The sequence below is a fragment of the Protobothrops mucrosquamatus genome, unplaced genomic scaffold, assembly GCF_001527695.2.
Source record: "Protobothrops mucrosquamatus isolate PMUCROS unplaced genomic scaffold, P.Mucros_1.0 scaffold186, whole genome shotgun sequence".
Lineage (NCBI taxonomy): Eukaryota > Metazoa > Chordata > Lepidosauria > Squamata > Viperidae > Protobothrops > Protobothrops mucrosquamatus.
In genome coordinates this window covers 473,333-496,786 of record NW_015386544.1, presented here as the reverse complement: position 1 = coordinate 496,786, position 23,454 = coordinate 473,333, and the positions used below count along the sequence as shown (strand labels likewise).

Sequence of the window (23,454 nt, the reverse complement as noted above, 5' to 3'; positions counted from 1 at the left end):
TTTACTTTTTGTAAAAATCATCACCCCATAATTCAGTGCAATAGAAATTCTTTTATAGAGAGTTTCCTTTGAATAAATNCAGGGTGCCGTCAGCCAGACAGTGCCGGCTGGCGACCCCAAGGGGGAGGGCCTTCTCTGTGGGAGCTCCCACCCTGTGGAACGAACTACCCCCAGAGATCAGGGTGATCCCTGATCTTCCTTCCTTCCGCCGCGCCCTTAAGACATGGCTATTTCAGCAAGCAGGACTGGCCTAGGGGAAATTTTTAGTTGGGTTTTAATATAATTTTAAATTAACATAGGCCTAATATTATATCTTTTTAATTGGGTTTTAATTATAGTATTTTGTACTTTTGTAATTGTTTTATCTGGCTGTTAGCCGCCCTGAGTCCGTAAGGAGAAGGGCGGGATATAAATACAATAAACATAAACAACATAAACAAACAATTGATATAACAGTTATTGAAAAGAAGAAAGTATGGTTCATCTTTGTTGCTATACCAGATGATGCTAGTGTTGAGGCAAAACAATTGGAAAAAAATTATGAAATACCGGGCTTGCAGTTGAACCTAAACATGAATGGAAAAAGAAATCTGTTGTTACACCAATTGTTATTAAAGCCCTTGGACTGATACCTAATGGATTTCCTTGATATCTGGAAATATTGAATTTATTGAACCTGAACACCCTAATTTTACATAAACAACACCCTGCATGGAACTGCCTATATTTTTAGATGCTGCCTTAATAATTCTTAGTGTGGTATCAGGTTGGAAGAAAAGTTTTACCTCCATGGTAACTTTGGTATAAAACCATGTATTTGGCATATATTCATGTTCTATGAAATATCTAATTTATATGAGGAAAAATATTCCCCTTGTATATATGTTTTGTCTGTGTGATGGCATGTTAAAGTTAATGTTGGTTTTATTTAATTACATAGAAGAGAGCAGGATTTTAATAAAGACAGGACATTTCTCTAAATTAGTTATCTTGATCTTTTATGCATACTAAATGATAACATTTCACAGTGAAAAGGAGAGGAGAGACTAAATTTCAAAGGTCCCAGTCTCTAAGGAGTGGCAGTGCATAACAGCAATATATCAGATTATTTGTGGTTTCCATGTAACTATCTCCCTCTGTTTTGCTATCATTACTCTATTTGCTCCTCCCTCCCCTTCAGGATGGATGAAGAGAGAGGGAAAAATGGGATTAGGGAATCTGGCTTACGGCCCATAAGGTTCTGAGACTCTATCCCAGAAGCCCTTTGTAAAATTTGTCCTCTTGACATACGCAGCCTTGCTTGGAAGCTGGATTCTCATGTAGAAAGATGAAGGCAAAGAAAGAATAAGTATGGAATTCCCAATAATGCATTTCTGAGTGTTTACCTCTATATCTAGAAACAATTTTGCTCCAAGTTTTAGTAACAGAATTGAAAAAAATGCTATAAAAACTAATGCTGGTTTTATTAATAAAGTTGTTAAAGCTTTGAAACAAAGTTGCTTAATTGTATTATAATGCTACAAGTTTATAGCCAATTTTCAGTTGAGTTTTGTGTAGAGTGAAATGAGTTACTCAATTGTTTTTGTGTGCAATCCTGCTCTCTTCTGTATAATTCAGATTCTTAAATACTTTTCTAGCAGGTGCTTTAAATATCTTAGGGTACAATGAATATTTGTTAAAAACTATTATGTTGAATTTAGGAATAAATTGTTTTGTAGTTGTTTGACACTTCCTTACTGACTTGATATATGACCTTAAATTACTATGTAGAGTAAAATCCCTAAGGTCATGAAAATAGTATTACTTAATAAAGTCATCTATCTTCATAATCAGAAAAGTACACCCTCTTTCCTTATCTTATAAATACATTGTCTTCGTGATGGACTTTCTTTGGAAATGTTAACAACACGTTATCTTATCTTAGGGATGAGCAGATCATGGGGTTAAAGTCTTCCATTTTTCTTTAGTTTTTTTTGTGGGAACCCAAACAACAGTTCAAAATAGAAGTGATTATCCTTAAATCTATTACATGGAGGTTGATATTGTTTTCTTGTAATCTGGAAACAATTTATATGATACTAACTATTTTTATTTGTTATTTTACTTTTCAGGTTTCCCCTCAAAAAACCTACAAGGTAAGTTTCTAAGGGTTTGAAAACCTTTCTGTATCTACTAAGAAAGTTCTGGTCTTTTCCCATCTTCCAGTAAGCTAATATGGAAGGTTTTGGATATATCTAACTGCACCCCATTAACCAGATTGAATTATCTGAGACATAGGAAATGAATCATGGATTCCTTCCATGATTGGGCTGATTATTTCCCCGAATAGAAATAATAAGGAAAATAGGCACATATTAACAGATTTCTTAAAATTAGCTCAGTTTGTGTAATGCAGTAAAAAAAATGATTTTTTCCCCCCTTTCTGTTTGGCTTCAGGCATGGCAGCATCCTGAGCAGAGAGTCTCCAGCAGACAAGAAGCAGAAAGTCGAGCGCTGCATTAGTGCCCATGATTTTGACCCAACAGGTAGAATCATCTTCACACTCCAAAGAACACCGGGATCTTCCTGTTCTCCAGCTTTGGAATTAAAAAGTTGCCTAACCTCTTTTGCCAATATTATATTCAAGGGCAGTAACAGGGTTTCTGTAGTTTTTTATTTTCCACTTTAATTGCATAACATTTTTGTCAGTGGGGTTGCACAGTATCCTTATTCTTGTGTTTTTGAGTTGTATACTTCTGAAGTTGCATAGTAGATGGGACTTTTGTTTGTTTTAAGTCTACCTAGAAAGTAAGGCCAAGGTAGAAAACTACACACTAAAGGAGAGGGATTTTTGAAGCCTTATGGGCAGATTATATAAGAGAGATATTTTAGTTTTCCCCTGTGTTCTTACTTTGATTCAGTTAGAGACTCTGGTGACAGTTCTTTTGTTTCTGTTTATTTTAGTTGTGAATGTAGTATCCTATAGTACTTTCTGCACTTACGAATAGAGCCCATTGTGACTTTTTTAATCATTAGAAATCCAGCTTTGTTTGAGTATAAAGCTTCAGTAAACAAATGTATGAAGCCTATCTGACAGTTGTGAACTGCATTAAATTGTACTCATTTGCCTGTGATTATACTCATCTGTATATATATTTCCTTTGAATTAATAGGGGTCGATAATAGTAGCATTGATATGGTAGTGTTATTGCCTCTCAAGGCCATCTGCTGGGAAACTATTGAGAATAAGCTGCTGGAATAGACGAGCCAGAGATCTGATCCAGCAGATCATTGCTTATTTTCTTAATGAATAAGCCATATTATTAGCAATTAGCCAATGTAAATGAGGAATTGCACAAACCTGTATTTATTTTGCAGGCTTTTTCTTGATTATACTGCAGCCATTTAAAAAGTACAATGTTGTTCAGTTTACCTGTCTTTGGGAATTTCTTTGGGTGGGTCTTGTATTCCATTTTCTCTTCAGTACTTGATCTTGCTCTATAGATAACTGGGCTAGATGGATTGTACTGTCTGATAGTTTGCTTGTCTATGGAGCAAATGCTTAACATTCCTCAGCTCTGGAGCTGAGGAGTGTTTTCTTTTGAGTGAAATTGCGCTCAATTATTTTATATTTCTATCAACTTTTAACTGGACACATTCATTTTGTTTCTTTTGTTTCCCTATACCTGTAGACCATCTGTATTGCATTCAGAGTCTAATGCTGTCTTGGAAATTAGTCTGCATGTGAAGGTTCCACCCACCCCAACCTACTAACCCAGACTGACTGCTGTATGCTCCTAACTGTGTGACTGGCTTGCGGGTGAGCCTCTTGGCCCCACATGGTGTGTTGCTTTTCATTTGTGCAATTTAGCTATTCTGTCTGTTATTCTCCAAGAATTTACCACAGATGAGAATAACTTTGAAGACCATAGTGTGTGATACAGGAAGATGTATAACTACAGAGAAAAAAAACATACTATATTGGGATGAAATGTTTATACCTTCTCTTTGCTGATTCTTTGCTAAATGAGAACTCAGAGGTAGCTCTTAGGCTTGAATTTTGGAGAATTGGCTAATCCCTGTATAACATAATGTAGCATTTCCCCATCTGTAATATAAAATGAATATTTCCTTAGAGTTTGACTGTGAGGGTGAATGAAGTGTGATCTCTTTAAGAGTTGGGCTTTTAATATAAAAGTAGCTGATATTTCCAAATTTTTGCCAAATTAGTACAAATGGACATTAAAAAGAATTGAAATAAGAATACGGTAGCTAAAGAAATATATTTATATTTTCGTATGTTTATGTGACCCTATAGCATTGTGATTAGACATATTCAGGATCCTTTGACTGTATATCTCCTAAGAAGGGATATCCATGAAGCAACACATCATCCCTAGTTATTTCAAGGATGGGGAAGAAAATATTTTCAAACTAACCAAGACTTTCTCCCTTTCCCATTGTGGTTGGGATACTTCAAATAATGATTATTTTCTGGGTACCATTGGCAAATGTAGGGCTTTGCATAAAAGGCTGTGCATTATATTTTTATATTTATAACACATCTTTTCCAATTACTCTTTGCTATAGAAAGGAGGGAGCTTGATTATGATGCCTTCTTTTTTTTCTGGAACTTTACATTTGATGTTATCTATACAGTCAACTACTATTATTTCACATTCTGATTTCAGATATTATCATCTCTATGCTCATATCTTGTGTGTGTTTTGCATGAATTAACCCAATTATAGAAATCATTTTAATTTTTAATGAAGTTTTTCCATGTTGGTCTCCATATTTCCTATATCTCTTTCTCCTTTTCTCCTGCTTTCGTGCAGATAGCTCCTCCAGGAAGACAAAGTATAGCTCAGAGGAGAGTAGATCCGAGACATATGGTAAGCTGAAGCAGCCACTGTAGCCTTGTGCCTCTGTTTAGTGTGTTCTGTTCAATTGTTCTGTGTGCCCAAGGCCTCTGCCTTTTCCCTGCTATGCATGGCTAACTTTGCATCAGGGGAAAGGACTGAGCTTTTAATGTGGCTTAAATGTGCAAGCTTGCTGGTGGATACTAACCTTTGTAGCGAATATTAGATGTTTTTTATATTGTCTTCCAGGATCTAAATGACATCTTTTCTTTGGGTTGGAAAGTTTGAGGAATTGGCACTAACCATTGTGTAGGTAAAACAATTTTCTGAAAGCGTGGAGTTGTACTCTGTGGAATATGATAGCAGTTTGCTTGAAAAAAGGGGCAGTCTTTTTATTTTTTTAGCTTCTCGACCATTACTTGCTGTGTAGGTACCTCTTTATCATATAAAATATTTTTAAAATTCCATAGAACTGCGTAACATGAAATGGATGGCTTTCTAAATATAATGGAATTTCAGTTAATTGCATGATTTTTGTCTGCTACTACTTAACCCTATGAATAGTTGGATATAGCTTAAATTGAAACATCCAAAGCTATTAAGGTTATTACTCACAACCAGGTCCCAAAGATTTCCTTGGATTTCCCCCCCCCCCCAAACTATATCTTCTTTATGGAGACAGAAAGTTTTATAAAATAGATACCTCTGTCCCTTTGATTGATAGTTATGAAACACTTGTAATGGAGGCTGCAGATATATCCATAAAAGAAATCTTAGTCATCTCTTTAAAAAAATGAACCCCCCCCCCAAAAAAAAACCTGTGTTTACAATAATGGGCGCGTCCGTTGTTTTTTTTTCAAATTAAAATCCCTTTATGGAGATTTTATATAGCTCCTTTGCAGCTATTTTGCACATTTTTCTACACTCAGAAAAAAACTATTTACATAACAATTTAAGAAATTATAATGCAGTTGTATTGCACAGAGGTGTAACTACTAGTCTTAGTCTTTCAGAATGTACTACTGGGAGAAACCACTGCATAACCAGGTTTTTTTGTGTGAAATAACTATCTTGTTCATGGGAATGTTTAATATGCATGTTAGAATTTGTAGTTTCTTTTCTGTGTTGCATGCTATATCTTGACTTTTCATATACATATGTATAATAAATCATTCATCATACAACCAGTTTCCTCTCAGACTTCCTGCAAAAATTCTATGTTCAGTTACAGTCTAACTATGAAAGCTCCACTCCTTTCTTTGCAATAGTCATTTGCTTTCCTAGGTTGCTTCTTTCTCTCCCTCTTCTTTCTAGTCCTGAAATCTGTGTGGAACATTTGCAATATTTGCTTTGGATAGGAGTAGCTATTTAAGAACCTTCCAGCAGAAAATGCTGTGCTTTATATTGCTGATGACTGCAGTCTTTCTGCTTGCTTTTGGACATTGGGAAAAAATATCTATTAAAGGGATTAAAGGTGTGGCAGTTACCTTTTTGAGGTGAAAACTGTTGAAATTCTTTTTCTGAATGAAAGGTCCATAGACTTTGATTGCTATATGTAAAGATGTAAGTAAGGAATACTATTTTAGCGTGGATCAAACTTTTTTCAGTCTTTCTCTTTCTTAATACATGAAAGGATGTATGCTATAGAATGATTAAATGTTATTTTACTTTACATTCTGAAGAAAGAGATCTACAGCACAGTTCCAAGCCTTTATCTTGAATCTGCATTATTTGGTAATTATTTTGGTTGGCATCTCAAGAAAAGTAATTTTAGACATTTAAATGCTTCTAAGAAAGCATGTTGCAATCAAGTTTTTTTACAAAAATTATAGTTTCCTAACAGAAAATCATACAGATCTTGAGTTAAATGCAAACAATTTGACACAAGTTTGACTTAGTTTTATTTTTTAGTTATCAAGGAACTCTAATCACCCAGCCATTAAAATTACCACTTATTTCAATCAACTTTACAACTTTTAAAACACACTGTTGCATATGCTAGACATCATGAAAACAAAAACTGAGGTTAATAAATCTCTTATACATTTGTTCGCTTTACTTTCCAAGTGGATACTTTGTGCTGTTCCATTTCATTTATTTAGGTCTTTCTGTATCATAGTTGTAAGCAATAACTATAAGCAAAAAACACACTTTAAAATTCTTGGTTCTGCTTTTATAATCACAGTATAACATAATACAATTTTAATCAGTTGAAGATCTTCCTCTGGATTGATACCAATTCCTTTTTTTAAAGCCTTCCTTTTGATGTGTTCTTAAATTATATTTGTGAATTTTCTAGAAAGTGTCACAAGGCGTCTATTCCAAAACATTTAATCAATAGCAGTTTTGGAAACAAAATTAGGAAGATAGTCACAGCAAAAGAAGCTATTCAGGATCATGATTGAAATTGGCAAAGATTTTTCTAGGAAGATTTGTCTGTTAGGCAATTTTATATTAATAGTGGTTTGATTTGTTTTTGTAGAAAAAGGCTTTATTTCTTCTCTACGCCTGACCTTCAACACCATGTTTTGAGTTAAGGCTAATTATATTTAATTCCTTAAAAATTAGAAGTAAAGTGATACTCAAGATTTCTTTTGTTTTTGGATTTTTTTAAAATCAGAAATATAACCAATTCTATTCTGAATCAAACAACTTTGGACATTACTTTGATACCATGGTTAAACCAAGAATACAAACCAGAATAGACTATCCAATTAGCCTTCTTTGGAAAATAGTCGATAGATAGCTTGCGTTTACATTTTTATTCTCTGTATTTTGTTAGAAGTTTTTTTAAAAAAAATCAAATTAGTGCATGGCAGAGAAAAAAATATCCTTCAATTCTTCATTAGGTGTGAGCAATTGCTTATGTAATGAATTTGCAGGCTATCGTATTTATCAAGAATTATTGCTGTATCAGATTTTATTCTTATTAAAAGTTGGTTCACCCATCACATATGTGCTCTAAATAGCTGCATTGATAGAGCTCTATCCGGTGATGTTTGGATGAATGCTTTAATTTTGTTCTAGTATTACATAATTTTGTATTTGAAGTTAATTGGCCAATTATCTGAGAAATTGGATGCTTTTGCACTTTTCTCCCACTTTCTTATTCAGGTCAATTATTTGTCTTAGTTATGAGGCAGCTTCCTAAACATACAGCCACATTTTAATAATAAAAAAAAATCAGTCTGTATCTGTTCTACTTTATTATCCATGTATTGATGGTCTGTAACACAGGGTTTACCCAGATCAAGAGACAAAACATTAAAGTTAATCTTCATTGAGTTTGGATAGTATTTACCTCATTAAGTAAAGAAATCCCCTTTACACTTATTACAGCCTTCAGCTATTTTATGCCTAATATTATGACAAAAGAAGCTACACAGTGAGCAATTTGGACACTATATTTAATAAAAAAAATCTCTTTGTTCTCAGTAAAATTTAGGCAATAAAATCTATTAGCTTGACAATCTTTTCCCACACAAATAAGAGACAGTGAAACAGGCAATTTTCAATCTAGAATTGGCAGTATCTTTAGAGAATCTTTGCATTAAGAGATGTGATGATGTTAACCTGTGATCACTGCCATTGGCATACCCTGTGCTGGGGAACCCTGGCACAGTTTATAAGAAGTGTTATTAATTAAATAACCAGCTGTTTTCATAGCTTGTTGCCAAGATAACATCTTGTGAAACAAATCTAGACTTTGATTACTTGATTGTCAGTTTTAAAATCATACCAAAAGAAAAAAGTAGTCCAGCTCCTTAGTGTGACTCAACGCAAATGTATCCATGAATAAGAGAGAATATGAGTGGAATCAATCACTCTGTACTGATTCCCATAACCTGTGATTCCTGACTACATCAAAGTATTGCTTAATTAGATCAATTAGTGAAATACATCTTTGATAATTAAGATTTTTTAATCTGAGCTGTCACTGAACATAAATGCAAAGAAAGGTATTTGGAGTTAGATACACCAAAGAAGTCAGATGTGGTGTAGCCCACATCTGATTAAAATGATCAACCTCTTTTTGAGGGGAAAAAAAACAGATTGCATCCGTTGTAATTAAGGTTTTGCTGAAATATAGATAATATTTTAAAGATGCAAATATCTGAATGAATACAAAATGGACCTTCATGGCATTTAATAGATTAGCAACTTGACTGATCATTCCTTGCAGTTGAGTGTACAAGGTTGTAATTTACTTGGTAATAATGAGTTGAAAGCATGATCAGCTTCCACTCCCTGAGAATTTAAATAGCTTATTAGTGGTTACTTTCCTGCTAGTGGAAAGATGTATGAATCATGCACATTTGAGTATGTGAATCTTCAGTCATTTTTGAGAATAAGACATTTCATCTATTTTATTTGGAAAGGTTATATGTATAGAATGATTTCATAGCAATAGCAATAACATTACAACATTCTCTGAGCACTTTATAAATGTCGGAAGGATGAAAGGCTGAGTCAACCTTGAGCCGGTCAGGATTGAACTCCTGGCAGTGGGCAGAGTTTATTTGCAAAATTGCATTCTAATCACTGTGCCAAACTATGTATTTAAAGAACAATTTTGAAAATATTTATATTTAGAGTATGATCATTGAGGGGCCTTGGTTCTCTCTGAACTTGATTGTTTTCTTGCAGACGTTTCATTACCCAAACTAGGTAACATAGTAACAACCAAGCTCAGAGAGCACCAAGGACTTCCTCATTTCAACCCTGTGCTACAAATATTCTCCTTTTATTAATATGATCAATGTACCAAAGCAAACTTCTACTTGCTATCTCTATTTCATATAATCAGTATTTGAACGGCACAAATTTGCTATCTTCTGATTTCTATCCAGATCTTCCATTTTTGGTTTTCTTCTATTTGGTGGACTTTGAGAAACTTTCACCAACATATGACTTTTCGCTGATGTCTATACTGATATCTCATTGTCATTTTTTAATTTTTCCTATCCAGGTCTAGTTCAACGATGTGTTATTATTCAGCGGGATGAAAATGGATTTGGGTTAACAGTCAGTGGTGACAACCCAGTCTTTGTACAATCTGTCAAAGAAGGTAAGTAGGCTGATTCAGGACCACTTTGCCTGTTATACTTCTGTCAGACAAATCTTGCAGTATGCAGCTGTAATGCTTGAAATATAAATGTGCTGTCTGCTGTGAAAACATGCTTAAGTCTTTGTTCAGTGTGGCCCTTGCGTAACGGGAAGGACTCTGGCAGAACATATTCCAACTAACAAATTTTATTAAAAGGGATGAGTTTTGTGAGCTGAAGTTCCCAAAAGCTTATGTCTTTAAGTAAAACATACTAATTGGAAACGATGCTACCACACCCTTTCTATTATTTTTTTGCTAACAAGACTCTTTTTCTTCAATACCTTGCATAACTGGAAATGCTAGAAATTATGTATTGATTGCTAAGTAGCTAAATCTTCTCTCTAGATGGAGCAGCCATGCGGGCTGGGGTTCAAACTGGTGACCGAATCATTAAGGTAGGATAATTAAGTGTTGGAAGAATAAATTGAAGGTGGTAAGAACTAGGAATGCTTCAGTAGTTTTCATCACTGCATATGTTTTGCTAAACCTAACCTCTCGGAAACAGTTTGAAATGCAGGCTATCTATATTCAGAATTAGTAATACAAATAAATCCTTTTGATGTACAGATGCAGGGAGGGGTATTTGTTAAAGCTGAATATTAAGTGGCAAATTATTTTTTTCAAACAAAACAAAAACAAAAACAGGCCTATACCCAAAAGGGGGTTTGAGTTAGAGACAAAAAGAAAGAGACAGTCTGAGCATAGGTATTTGAGCATCTGAAGTCCACTGGACTTAAATTAGTGCTTTACTGTGAGCAATAAGTGCCTGTTTCCAGCTGCTTTTTAAAATAATTTTGCTTTGTAGGCTGATATAAATGGCACTTTGTTCCAATTTCATGTCCTCAAAAAGGCCTTAAAACCTGAATGACATATACATGAAAGTAAAGCCAGAATTCCTGTTTATAACTGCAGTTTATTTTCCCCCCACTTTCTTAACTTAACAGAATCTCTAAAATTACAGTCTTTTTTCTATTGTTTTACAAATATATGCTCTATATGATGATTTTGTTTTTAAAAGAAGTGCTGGAATCTTGGACAATACTTTTGTTCACCATGATACTGTAACAGATTTCCCAATAAAGAGCATGGAGGAAGTTAAATCAGTTTAGTTCTGTAGATTGGGAGTTCAGTCCAGTCATCTAAGTCAAGCTGAAAATCAAAATAAGCATATTTGTTATCTTTTGGTAGGTGAACGGAACTTTGGTAACACATTCCAACCATTTAGAGGTGGTTAAGCTGATAAAGTGTAAGTAAATGCTTTTCAGGCTACTTTATATTACACTACACTACATTGCACTGCGCTACACTATATTTTTTAAAGAGATTTCAGGGAGAGATGATGGAGGTCAAACTGTCATGATATTTTCAGGAATTTGATTTTAGCAATGGTATTAAAATATCACATATTTGAAAAACTAAGAGTATTGTTTTGGAAAGCATTTATTTAAAAACCCTCAAGACTGCTGAATATATTTTGACAGATGACTTCCACTATGTACTGTGTTCCAGTGTTCTATTTTTGTTCTGTCAATCATCCACAATTGATCCAGTTGCTTGGAGTCCATATCAGGGTTTTGTCTGTGCTGTGCTGTTCTGATTCATTGTTCCAGTCTTCTCCATTCCACTTCCTTCTTCCTTAGTATCTCTTAAAGAAGATGAAGTTTAAATAACAACAGATTGGTTCAAAGCAACCCCTTTTCTGCCCTCATGATTGAAACTGTGGCTATTAGTTCAACACCACAACTATAAAAGAGTTGAATAAATTTGACATACTTGAATTTATGATCAGACAGGCAGATTGGATCGCTGACACATCTCAGTGATTGTACTGAATTAATCTACTTATGCAAAACCACTGTTTGTCTTTTCTCAAATACCTATACAATTCTGTGGAGGGAAACTTGCCTTGGTATGTTGCACTTGAGGTCAAGCCATAGTAGTCCTTCAGTGGATCCCATTCTTTTTTTAAAAAAAACAAACAGGAAGTATAAACCCAGTCTTCCTTGTCCCTCTTCTCCCAAATAATGGAATTCTCCCAAATAATGGAATTTCATCTTCTGTCTACAGCTGGTTCCTATGTAGCGCTCACTGTGCAAGGGCGCCCACCTGGGTCGCCCCAGATTCCACTGGCTGATTCTGAGGTGGACTCAGCTGCCTTTGGGCATATGTCTCCCATCATGACATCACCGCACTCTCCTGGATCATATGGAAATGCAGAGAGAATTACCAGTCCAGTGCTGATGGGGGTAAGATATTCATTTATTTTGATTAGACTATATGGCTGGAAAAGGTCCTTTGCCCTACTTTGCTTGTAATTAAGATACCTATTCTGGAACTCTTCCATGTTCATGATTTTCTATTGCAGTAGGAGAAAGAGGAACATACGGGAATAAAATTGAACTAATAGTTGAATCTGATTAAAACTTAGTTAAGATTTGTTGTTGTTATGCTTAATAAGATTGTTAGACTTGTATGTTGTGGAAAATCTGGTCAAGTTCAGGCAGACTATGTTTGTAAATGAGAACTGCCCATCTTTTCTTATTAGGAGGAAAATAACATTGTTCACAGCCAGAAAGTAGAGATTTTGAGGAAGATGCTGCAGAAAGAACAGGAACGACTACAGGTACCAAAAAAGTAAACTAATGAAAAAGTCAGGGGTGGCCATTTAAACTAACATAATATTCTGTGTCCTGGTTGCAAAATAGAAAATGCTCCTGGTAAGAAACAAGAAACGTTTGGGAGATGGAATGACTTGGTGAAATTCCTTGTTCAAATTGGTAGAATGGCTTTTTACCCTTTAAGTCGAGATTGGGGAGTCTACGACCTAAATAACATAGTTGTAATCAGCAGCACTTAGAAACACGTTTCCCATCCAGTCTGAGATGAAATCTGTCTTACCTATTAGAGGAATAAGTGGTACATCTCAGCAATACTCATTGGGAGGCTGAATTCTAACTTCAAGGGTGGCCCAGCCATTGTAAGACAGTTAACAGGGCTTTCCTAAGACTTGCTTGGGCCAGCAGCTGGCTCCCTGACTACCAAACCTGGTCTTCAAAAAAGCAGGCAGGGAACCATGATGACGATGATTCCGCTTATCATCAAACCCTTTCAGTTCCTGCAGGAAGACTACAACCGTGCTCCGGCTCCCCGCCTGCTCAAAGAGATCCAGGAAGCGAAGAAGCACATCCCTCAGCTGCAGGAACAGTTGTCCAAAGCAACAGGCTCTGCTCAGGTAATAGGAATCGGAAGGCTTATGGTCTGGATCAGGGCTGTCTTAGCTGGGAATGCTGTGTGAGAACGAGCTGTTCTCATCCACGCCTTGCAGCACTTTGCCCATTTAGTCATCCAAGGATAGCAAATCAAAGGATGCGCAAATAAATGCAAGCACTGACTTCTCATTTAGCTAATGAAAACCGGTTTTGATGGGCAGAGCCTTCTAAGCAGAAATTAGAGCCTTGCAATAACGAATTACACCCTGTCACTCTGCTAAGAGAGTCTGGTTGGGGGGCACTTAGGCTTATAGCTGCAGGGCAGCTATCTCCGCTTTTATCTTTTTGTGTATCCCTTAAATTATGAAGAAGCTGAGGGGTTATCATTTGTTTTGCTTGCTTGTTTACAAATAATTAAATAGTTCTCTGAGCAGGTGGGCCTGCCAAATCTTACATGGTCACCTGCAGTGGACTGTCTGAATGTTTTATTAAGGGGTTTGCTGTTTCTTAACCTCATTTTGTTTGCTTTCAGGATGTCGTTTTGTCTTCCAAATCTGTATCCGAGTCTTTGCAGATCACTGAGGTGGAAGCTGAGAGAGGGGATGGACAAAACAAAGCAGACTGTCATTTTGGTGATGGCCCCCAAGTGAATGACGCAGCAGAGGTGAGCTCTTGACTGAGAAAAAATAAAATGGATGTTTTATTAGTGAGATAGGGCAAAGCTCTGTGTTTCTCCTCAGCTAAAAGGAGGGAGAGTCCAGTACAGGTAATCCTCCACTTAACATCACAGTTGGGACCAGAGGTTCCATTGCTAAACAAATGAGTCATACCTAATTTTACAACCTTCTTTGTCATGGTTATTAAGCAAATAATTGCATTTAGGGGAATCATGCAGTCATTAAGTGAATTCCGCTTCCCCTATTGACTTTGCTTGTCAGAAGCCAGCTGGGAAGATCACAAATGGCAGCCACATGACTCTGGTGTGTTGTAGTCATTGTAAATACATGCTGGTTGCCAAGCATAAGAATTTTGATCATGTGACCATGGGAATCTGTAACAATTTTAAGTACGAAGACCAGTTGTAAGTCACTTTTTTTTGGGAATGAGTGCTAAATGACTGGTTGGGGACTATCTGTAAGCAGAATGCTGCTATGTTTATTTATTTTGTTATATTCTCTGCCCTGACAGTAAGAAGATAGAAATGTTTACAGGTAGCAAATAAGCTTCCTGATTGAGCTGGAATTTCCTGTTTGTGCTCACAACAGCAACTCTATATTTGTGTTCTTTTATTCTCCTTACCCTCCTCCTTCTTCTCCTCAGTTGTTACATTAAAAAAAAAACATTTGGCAACTGTGTATTACAATTTCTCTCCATATGTAATTATTAGTAGCCAACAGAACTCAAAGTATTTCAGAAAAATCTGGGTTTACGCAGTCTTTGTCAAACAGTGTTCTGGAAGATTGAAAATTGGGTTTTGCTTTGCCACCTTTCATCCTTATCAAGGGATTTTGTAATGTACTGATTAATACTTGATGCTTTTCCAGAAACCTTTTGAAAATTTTAGCAGACAGAAAATTGTAATCTCATAAAAGAATCTGAATAAATGAATCTAGCATAGTTTCCTATCCTTGGACATTCCTTTTGACTGGAGTGAGACAAACATTTGACCTGGGTTCAGGAGATGGGTCAAAAGCTGTTGACCCAGTCCTGCAAATGTTGGAGATAACTGACAAGACTAAAGTGTGGTAGTCAGACTTTGTGCACAAGTAAAATCCCATGTTAGTACTATGAAGCTTTGAGGGACAAGAACTTATGACCTTCCCAAAATATGAACTGTGGAATGAGCATGACATAAGCTCACATTTGTTAAATTCCTGCTCTTTGTGTGTGCTTCCTGTCATTACAATTGACTGGTTATCTTAGTGTGGTCTTTAAACTGGCCCCACCAATGAATTGCAGTGGTTCTGTTTGTGAACCAAAACTGTTTATTGCCACTGTGAAGATTAAATTCAGCATTGTGGTACTTACTAATAGCGTCAAACTGGATAACGTTCTGTTGGTAGAGTCTGACTGGAGATTCTGAATCCACTGTGGAAAGAGAAAACAAGATTCCATGTATTGTGAGCTGATTTTGGAAATGTATTATTTTTATTCCCTTAAGGAACCATTGAGCCTTACAGGGTCTGACTTGAGTTTGTGTTTCAAAACGAACTGGAATGTTATTAGAATGTGCTAGTTTTATGCCTCATACAGAATTAAAAGCAGTCAGAGAAGACATTGAAATTAAAATTATCAACATTTGACATGTATACAATGGAACATATGAAAGCAAGGTTGAATGAAAGCATCTAACAATATATATGCCCAAATCTGTTTGTTTTTTTTAAAGTTAGTCTCCTACATCCTCTTTAAATTATAGCTGCCGGACTTGCTATTTTCTTTTGTTGGGTCTTCCTTTTTAACACAGTAAACACTGAGGGAGTGTTCTTTCACTTCTTCTCCTCAGAGTCCTCGGAGTGTCTTGAGAGAGCAGAGCTATCTGGATGACAGCCCAGAGAAGACTGAGACTCATGAAACAGTAAGAGCACCATAAATATTCTGATAGAAATCTCTGCACTAGCCATGGACAAATTCGGTGTTCTTTCTTCCTCTTTCTCTTCTTGAGGTGCCATTGGATTTTTGACCTTGTAGATGCATGCTCAACTTTTAATTAGGTTTTTATAAAGTGAGACTGCTCAAAGATTTCAGAAATCCATGTTGCTGTTTGTTCTTGATTGAATACTTCCATCTGTTAAGATTTTGTAGCTAGCAGTGCAACTTTCTCATTACAATTCATGGAAAATGACTCCTCGACATTTGCTTATCTGCAGGCATTTTCAAGTTCTGTTTCCAACACTTCTGTCCCTGGTGGCAAAGCTGGGAGAGATGTCTTCCTCTTACCCTACAGAGGGTCTCCCAGTCTGTTAATCTTAAGTGTATGTGTGAGAGAGAGATTAATGCTCTGTGTCTGTATGTACACTTGACAAGCGACTATTCCTTTATATCCATGATCTGAGTTCCTGACTTGGTAGGCAGGCCTTCTTATAAAAAGGCACAAAGTTTGCAGCTTCTAATCCAGGGGTGTCCAACCTTGGCAGCATGGCTGGCTGGGGAATTCTGGGATTTGAAGTCCACAAGTCTTAAAGTTGCCAAAGACAAAGGCAGCAGCCATGCTTGACTAGTTCTGCCTTGGTATTAAGGAAGAGAATGTGTATCTTTCCTCTGAGGAAAGAGAACCAGCAACCCTGGAAGTTTCAAAGACATGCAGATATTAACTTCACAGTATTATGTCAAGAAGCATCAGTTGTAACACAAACACGCCATGTAATTCTGTATTGAAAACATTCATTGAACAGGCCTTTTAGCTCAAGTTTTCACCCTCTAAACGTCCACCACCACATCTGGCCAAAATCAAGTGGCAGGACACCGGTTTTTCTTAAGCAAAGAAAGTTTTCCCCATGGTTCTGTAATTTGTTGGGGAGGGTTTATTACTGGACTGGCATGGCGGTGTTCCACATACCAGTTTTTAATTTACTTAGCAGATGTGTATCCTGTTTTTCAAAGTCCTCAAAATCAGATGACAATGTTTATAAGCATATAACAGATTCAGCAAGAATCACACACTGCAAACAAAACAAAGCAGCCAGCTCCATTAAAACGGGACCTGACATCTGACTTTTTTTCTTTCCTACAGGGCAGTTTGGGTTAATGGCTCCACGGTAGGAAGGGAGCAATCCAGCTGGAAAGGATGTAGGCCCCCAATGTTTTCTTTGCCTCCTCCCTCCTTCAAATTCCACTGCCTTTTTTTTCTGGACAGTCTACACTCCTCCATATAACAGTACTTCAGTGAAAGTACCAGCTTCTGTAGTGGCTCAGATATTTGGTTTAAGGGCAGGCTGTGCAGCTGTTTAACAAAAGCTATCTTTACTTTCAGTAGCGGATTGCGTCATTTGGTTTAATGTGAACAATAGCGGTTTTGATAGAACACTTCATTTTTATTTGATCGGATTATTTTATATAGGTGCTCACAGTGTGTACAATGTACTGGAACCAAGAAGTATAATGCTTATCCACAAATGCTTTCTAAAAAAAAAAAATCTTTGTTTTTTTCTAGTGTATAGAACTGTCAAGGGAAAATGCCCTTGTAATATTCACACACACTGAAATAGAAACTACACTGATTTCTTTTCTCTGACAATGTCAGGATTCTCCATCCAGCCTTGGAAGCCCTTCCTCTCGTGTGGCACCTCCAATCATAGGAGCAGAAGATGATGACTTTGATGGTGAACAAGAACAGGTATGATCTTAGCCTGCCAACCATAGTAGCAAAGCTGTCATGTGATTACTTTCTTCAGTTTAATTTATCTGACCTTACTACCACCATGACCCCAAAGTTGGATAGAGGATTCATTTTAAGGAAATTCTGTTGACGTTTGTTGAAAGATATACTGATAGGTTTCCAGTAACAACTTCAATTTCCTAAAGGGTTTGTGAAAGCAGTTTTGTATACTCATTTGTAATCAGTATATAAAGTACCTTAGTACTTTATACTGATTACAAATTATAAGTATATGATTATAAGATTTACCAATATAAAGTGCCTTACCTTAGACCTAAACTGTCTATCTGGTTTGAATTTTGGCAGCAGCATATAAGAACTACTTTCTCATTATGCGTGCTTTTGGTTCTCTGGAGATTCATAAGGGAGTCTCAGAGAAAAAGGTTTGTGGTTTAAAAATATTAAAGATGCACATTAGTACAAAAATAACAGGATGGGGGTTTTATGATGGAGGAAATATGAAGTATTCCATGAGTATGGAGTACTCATTCTGAAAATATCCATGCTGTCACTACAGATCAATGGGCAGTGTAGCTGTTTCCAGAATATAGAGCTACTGAAATCACGTCCTGCTCACCTGGCTGTCTTTTTGCATCATGTCATCTCCCAGTTTGACCCTGCTTCTTTGGTAAGATGCTGTGTTATGGATCAGATGGATTCTGAAATTCCATTCAGCCTAAGTATATCTTTCTCAATTTGTCCCCTTCCAGCTATGTTGAACCAATTTCAATCTCACCTCAGCCACTGTAATCTGTCAGGCAATTCAATAGATATGGAGGATATCAGTTTGAGGAAGGCTGATATCGATTGAGTAGGGTACAACTATTTTGTTCTAATACTATAAATGTTGTGCGAAGCTTGGTCACAGAAATTAATGCCTAAGAAAAAAAATATTATTTTCTAACCCCTTGAGAAGATTTCATCCCTGGAAAACACCCTTTAAAACCTGAAAGAAACACTTGTAGGTAGAATTAAGCTTCTGCTTAATATTAATCATTTACTGTACTATTGTTTTCTGTCCATGCAGCTCTGTTACCTGTTTGCAGACCTGTACAAACAAACAAATTCCAAAGAGACTCGTCGAGTGTTTGCTGAATTTAATCAATTTTTTCTGGATCGAGCTGCAGTAAGTTCCAAACACATACAGGAAACCTACAGGATACACGTTCTTGTTTTAATCTTCTATTTCTTGTTTTGGTGGGCTTGGAATCTTTGAAATTAGATCACCAGCCATGCTTGGTAACTCATTTTTTTGGGGGGGGGGACCGAATCACTCATGCTTTGAAGGTAGATTACATTTTGTTTTAGATCCAGGGAAATGGGTACAGGTAATCCTTGACTTACAACCATTCATTTAGTGACCATTTGAAGCCCAATGACACTGAAAAAAGTGGCTGATGACCTGTTTTCACACTCACGACCGTTGCAGCATCCCCAGGACCACATGATCAAAAACTGGACACTTAGCAACTGGCATGTACTTAGGATGGTTGCCCTGTCCTGGGGTCATGTGATCACCATTGGTAACCTTCCCAGCTGGCTTCCAAGAGGCAAAGTCAGTGGAGGAAGCCGGATTCGCTTAATGAGCGTGTGATTCAATTAACAACTGTGGCAAAAAGGTCAGAAGTAGGATAAAACTCACTTAATAACGGCCATGCTTAGCAATGGAAATTTTGGGCTCCGTTGTGCTCATAAGTCGAGGACTACCTGAATGGGAAAAGATTTTTATGTGTGTTGTTATTGTGCACATACATGCACCTTGGAATGATGTACACTCAGTGGAACTCAGGAGCTGGAAGAACATTAATCTCAGAATTGATCAAAAGAAGAATTTTCTTTACTTTTTATTTTATGCAGAATCTGAAAGTCCCAGTTCCAGATGAAATTGCAAGTGATTTAGGTAAGATGACTGAAAATAAATCTAGATAAGATTGTTTTAGAACTTAGACATTAATGCTTTTTGAGAGATTCTGGTGAATTTTGTAGCCATGTAGCATTATACATACATACATACATACATACATACATACATACACATATATCTCCAAAATTACTTTAAAAATGTGATCCCCTGGTATATCCATGTTCAAAGTCAGTCAATAGACGTGAGCACCAGGGAATAAATAATTTAATAATAATAATTTAAAGGTAAAAGTTCTTAAGAATATTAAAAACCTTTAAAATACATAGAAATCAATAAAAGTGCCTAGCTTTCGTCGGCATCCGCTGACATCTTCAGGGCTTAGTCCCTTTATAGGTTTAATTAGGGCGTGTGCACGACTCTTCGATCTCGTCACTGGGCCGGTTATACTAGAATGTACTCCAGCTTTACCCTCAATGTACCCCACCAGACCTCAATCCCCCCTCTTCCTTCCTGGCAAGTCATTCGCACTCAGCGCGGTCGCAGGAAGACTCTGCCGCCCGCGCTCACCATCCCCGCTGCTAGCTTTCCCTGCCGAATCTCTCTTCTCTTTCTTCTACTCCCCTAACCATCCGTATCTAGCGCGTTCTTCTACCCCCCGGGGGCGCATCCTACCCGTCCCATTGTCAGGCTCGTGCACCGCCCTCCTACCCCCATGACCCTCAGCCTTCTCCAGCCCTTCGTTCGTGGGGGGGTGCTTGGTCACACCGGCAGCCCCGCCAGCAGCCTCCTGATGGCAGCGGGCTGGCGCTACGGGGCGCACCCCCACCGTCATGTCCACAGTCCCGTCTTCTCCTTCGTGCGGCGTTCTTTTTACGAGGGGAGCACCCTCTCCCACCCACTCACATCCCCCGTATCCCGGGGTCACCCGGTCGTCCTCTTTGGTGTCCTCCGTGTTGGGGGGGCGGAGCTAGCCACCCCCCAGCTCTCACACCCCTTTGCACACGCGCTAGGGGAGCCGTTCCTGTGCGAGCCCCTCTGGGAGCGTGTGGACGTCCTAAAATTGTATGTTGCTGTTCCCCTGTCTCCACGTGTCCCCCTTATGCTGGCAGGGCAGGGGGGATTTCCAGGGGGTGGTCCCGCGGCCACCGTTGACCGTCGAATTGCGGGGGGGTATCCAATCCTCCTTCTTCCACCCTCTCCTGTCTCCAGGGCTCCACGGGGGGTGGCCCCCTGGCACGGCCTCCCACCAGGTGGCAGGGGGCACTTGAATCACTGTCAACCCGTCTCTCGTTGTTGGCACGCCCTTCCATCCACTTCTCCATCCCCACGCGATTGTGTGGCGGTCGGTTGCTCATCACTCGGGCGCACACGGGGCTTGCACCTCTCGCTGCTTCCCTCCCTGGGGTGCGCACTGGGGCATCAGGTGGTTTCTTGTTGAGGGGACAGCCTCCCATGGACCAAGTTCGTAGGGTGGTATGCGCCGGGCACAGATCCACATGGCGGTTAATGGACTCCTCCCTTTTGTACCATCCATAGCAACCACCTGTGCGTTCTCAAAGTCAAATCTGTGCCCCAATTCCTCCATGTGCGCCAATATTTGTGAGTACTGCTCCCCTCTTCTAACCACCAGCCGGTGCTCGTGCACTCTAGTTTTTACTCTTTTGGCTGTTTCTCCTACGTAGTTGGCAGGGCAGTCTCTGCAGTTGATTTTATAGACAACACCCGACCTCTCCACGGTGGGGAGGGGGTCCTTGGGTCTCATCACCTTGGACCTCAGGGTTTGGTTGGGGTTATGCGCGTAGGCAGGAAGGGAGGCACGCTGAAGGAGATGGCTGAGGAGGAAGTTGGAAACGAGAGGAGGGGGAAGGAGGTTAGAATACGTGTAGGCAGGAAGGGATGCACGCTGAAGGAGATGGCTGAAGAGGAAGTTGGAAACGAGAGGAGGGGGGAAGAAGCTAGAATGAGGAATGAGACGGTTGAGGAGGGAATTGGAAACGAGAGGAGGGGGAAGGAGGTTAGAATGCGCGTAGGCAGGAAGGGAGGCACGCTGAAGGAGATGGCTGAGGAGGAACAACCTTTGCTCTCCTCCCCCTTCCTCCAGTCTTACGCACCTCAATCCTTCCTTACGTGCGTGCTCTTTCCTCCGTGAGGGGAGTGTAGCCCTCACGCCGTCCACGTTCACTCACCACTCCCCTGTTACTGCTCGTAACCTCACGCCAGATGTGGCGGTTGCGAACGGGGGGCCCTACTGAGTCCCCCTCCCGTCCTCCCAGCCGTCATGGGTATACCCATGGACGGTGGATTGAATGGTGAGATTGGGGGTAGGAAGGAGGAGGATAGGGAGATGGGGGCTTGGGGGGGAGTGAGATGTAGTGTGGTTGAGGTACACGGTGTGAATGAGGGGGTAGAGGAGGTCACTGGGAATGAGAGAAAGGGGAAGGAAGCTGGGACACGTAGGGTTAGGAAGAGAGATGGGGGTAATGGACAACAAGGGGGTACCCTGGGTGTAGGATTGAATCCCCCCCTAGTATACGAACAAGTAAGAAAAAGAGCAAAGGTGGGGAGGGGAGAAGCACGGACGTGTCAGCTGGCGATATGATAACTAGGAGCCGAATGCAGGAGGATCGGTTGGGCCCAATCACGAGGTTATTTGGTTTTCATCAGTCAGACATACCCTTCCGAGATTCGAACCTGGGCTGTCTGCATGTTAAGCAGAAGCATTAGCCCCTAGGCCACAGGTTCTTTCTCGCTTTGTTAGCTACAAGAGACAGGGGAAGAGGATGAGTGCTTTTTTTTTGAACACCCTGTCAGCCTAAATATGGGAGAGAGAGAGAAGTCTTTTGCCTGCATCAGCTCAATCCAGAGCCATCCACAGGCAGCAGTCGCTTAACTGCGACATCATATGTGTTTTTCAAAATTTGGATTGCTAACAAAGAATTAAGGGAGTACTGAGATAGCTATTTGTAACCTTATTTGGTTTTCATCAGTCAGACATACCCTTCTGAGATTCGAACCTGGGCTGTCTGCATGTTAAGCAGAAGCATTAGCCCCTAGGCCACAGGTTCTTTCTCGCTTTGTTAGCTACAAGAGACAGGGGAAGAGGATGAGTGCTTTTTTTTGAACACCCATATATGGGTGAGAGACTTCTCTCTCTCCCATATTTAGGCTGACAGGGTGTTAAAAAAAAAGCACTCATCCTCTTAATTAAGTTCTTCCTTAATTCTTTGTTAGCAATTCAAATTTTGGAACACATATGATGTCGCAGTTAGCGACTGCTGCCTGTGGATGGCTCTAGGTTGAGCTGATACAGGCAAAAGATTTCTCTTTCCCATATTTGGGCCGACAGGGTGCTCTAAAAGAAAAATAAAGTTTAAAAATTTACTGAGCCAAGCTTTCGTCAGAACCCGTCTGACATCATCAGGGCGTTAAAACAGCAGTCTGGGAGAAACCCTTATAAAGTGTGTGTGTCAATTGCTTGCATCCGGCTTCTGCTACGCATCATCGGACCCAGCTGCTCCTGCCGTGCTAGAGGCAAGGTGCCTACTCCCGTGTAGGGGGTCCCTTTAAGTGTTTCAACAACTTCCTCCACTCCCGTCCTCCAGGTGGGCGTAACCCTTTCTATTCCCCCCGTCCGAAGCGTGCTGGTTCCTTTCTTCCTCCTTCTTTCACCACTCAAGCGTAGCAGAAGCCGGATGCAAGCAATTGACACACACACTTTATAAGGGTTTCTCCCAGACTGCTGTTTTAACGCCCTGATGATGTCAGACGGGTTCTGACGAAAGCTTGGCTCAGTAAATTTTTAAACTTTTATACTTTACTTCTCTTGGTGCTCGGTTTTATATATATATATATATATATGACACCAGACCCACACTCACGAAAACCACACAGGATGTCACCACCACATATCCACGCAAAAAGCAAACCCAAACCCACACAGATGATGAGGCACGACCACAAACTAGAAGCCAGTCCACAGCTGCATCATCAGCCACTTTAAACCCCTCCAATCCATACATGAAGCAAACTGACACCCACCATAAAGATGTGGCACG

The 23,454-nt window shown here is 39.1% G+C and overlaps 1 protein-coding gene across 1 annotated transcript in view; it reads left to right on the top strand.

The window, feature by feature from the left end:
• The window catches only part of ARHGEF12 (Rho guanine nucleotide exchange factor 12), a 54,338-nt gene that overhangs the window by 9,415 nt on the left and 21,469 nt on the right, over positions 1 to 23,454 (top strand). Inside the window, exons 5-16 of the mRNA XM_015813737.1 lie at positions 9,755 to 9,909; positions 10,294 to 10,343; positions 11,137 to 11,194; positions 12,016 to 12,194; positions 12,494 to 12,571; positions 13,061 to 13,180; positions 13,690 to 13,821; positions 15,664 to 15,735; positions 17,401 to 17,493; positions 18,053 to 18,163; positions 18,563 to 18,661; positions 19,393 to 19,435. Of these exons, the coding sequence (XP_015669223.1) occupies positions 9,755 to 9,909; positions 10,294 to 10,343; positions 11,137 to 11,194; positions 12,016 to 12,194; positions 12,494 to 12,571; positions 13,061 to 13,180; positions 13,690 to 13,821; positions 15,664 to 15,735; positions 17,401 to 17,493; positions 18,053 to 18,163; positions 18,563 to 18,661; positions 19,393 to 19,435 (1,190 nt within the window). The remainder of the gene's footprint in view (positions 1 to 9,754; positions 9,910 to 10,293; positions 10,344 to 11,136; positions 11,195 to 12,015; positions 12,195 to 12,493; positions 12,572 to 13,060; positions 13,181 to 13,689; positions 13,822 to 15,663; positions 15,736 to 17,400; positions 17,494 to 18,052; positions 18,164 to 18,562; positions 18,662 to 19,392; positions 19,436 to 23,454) is intronic.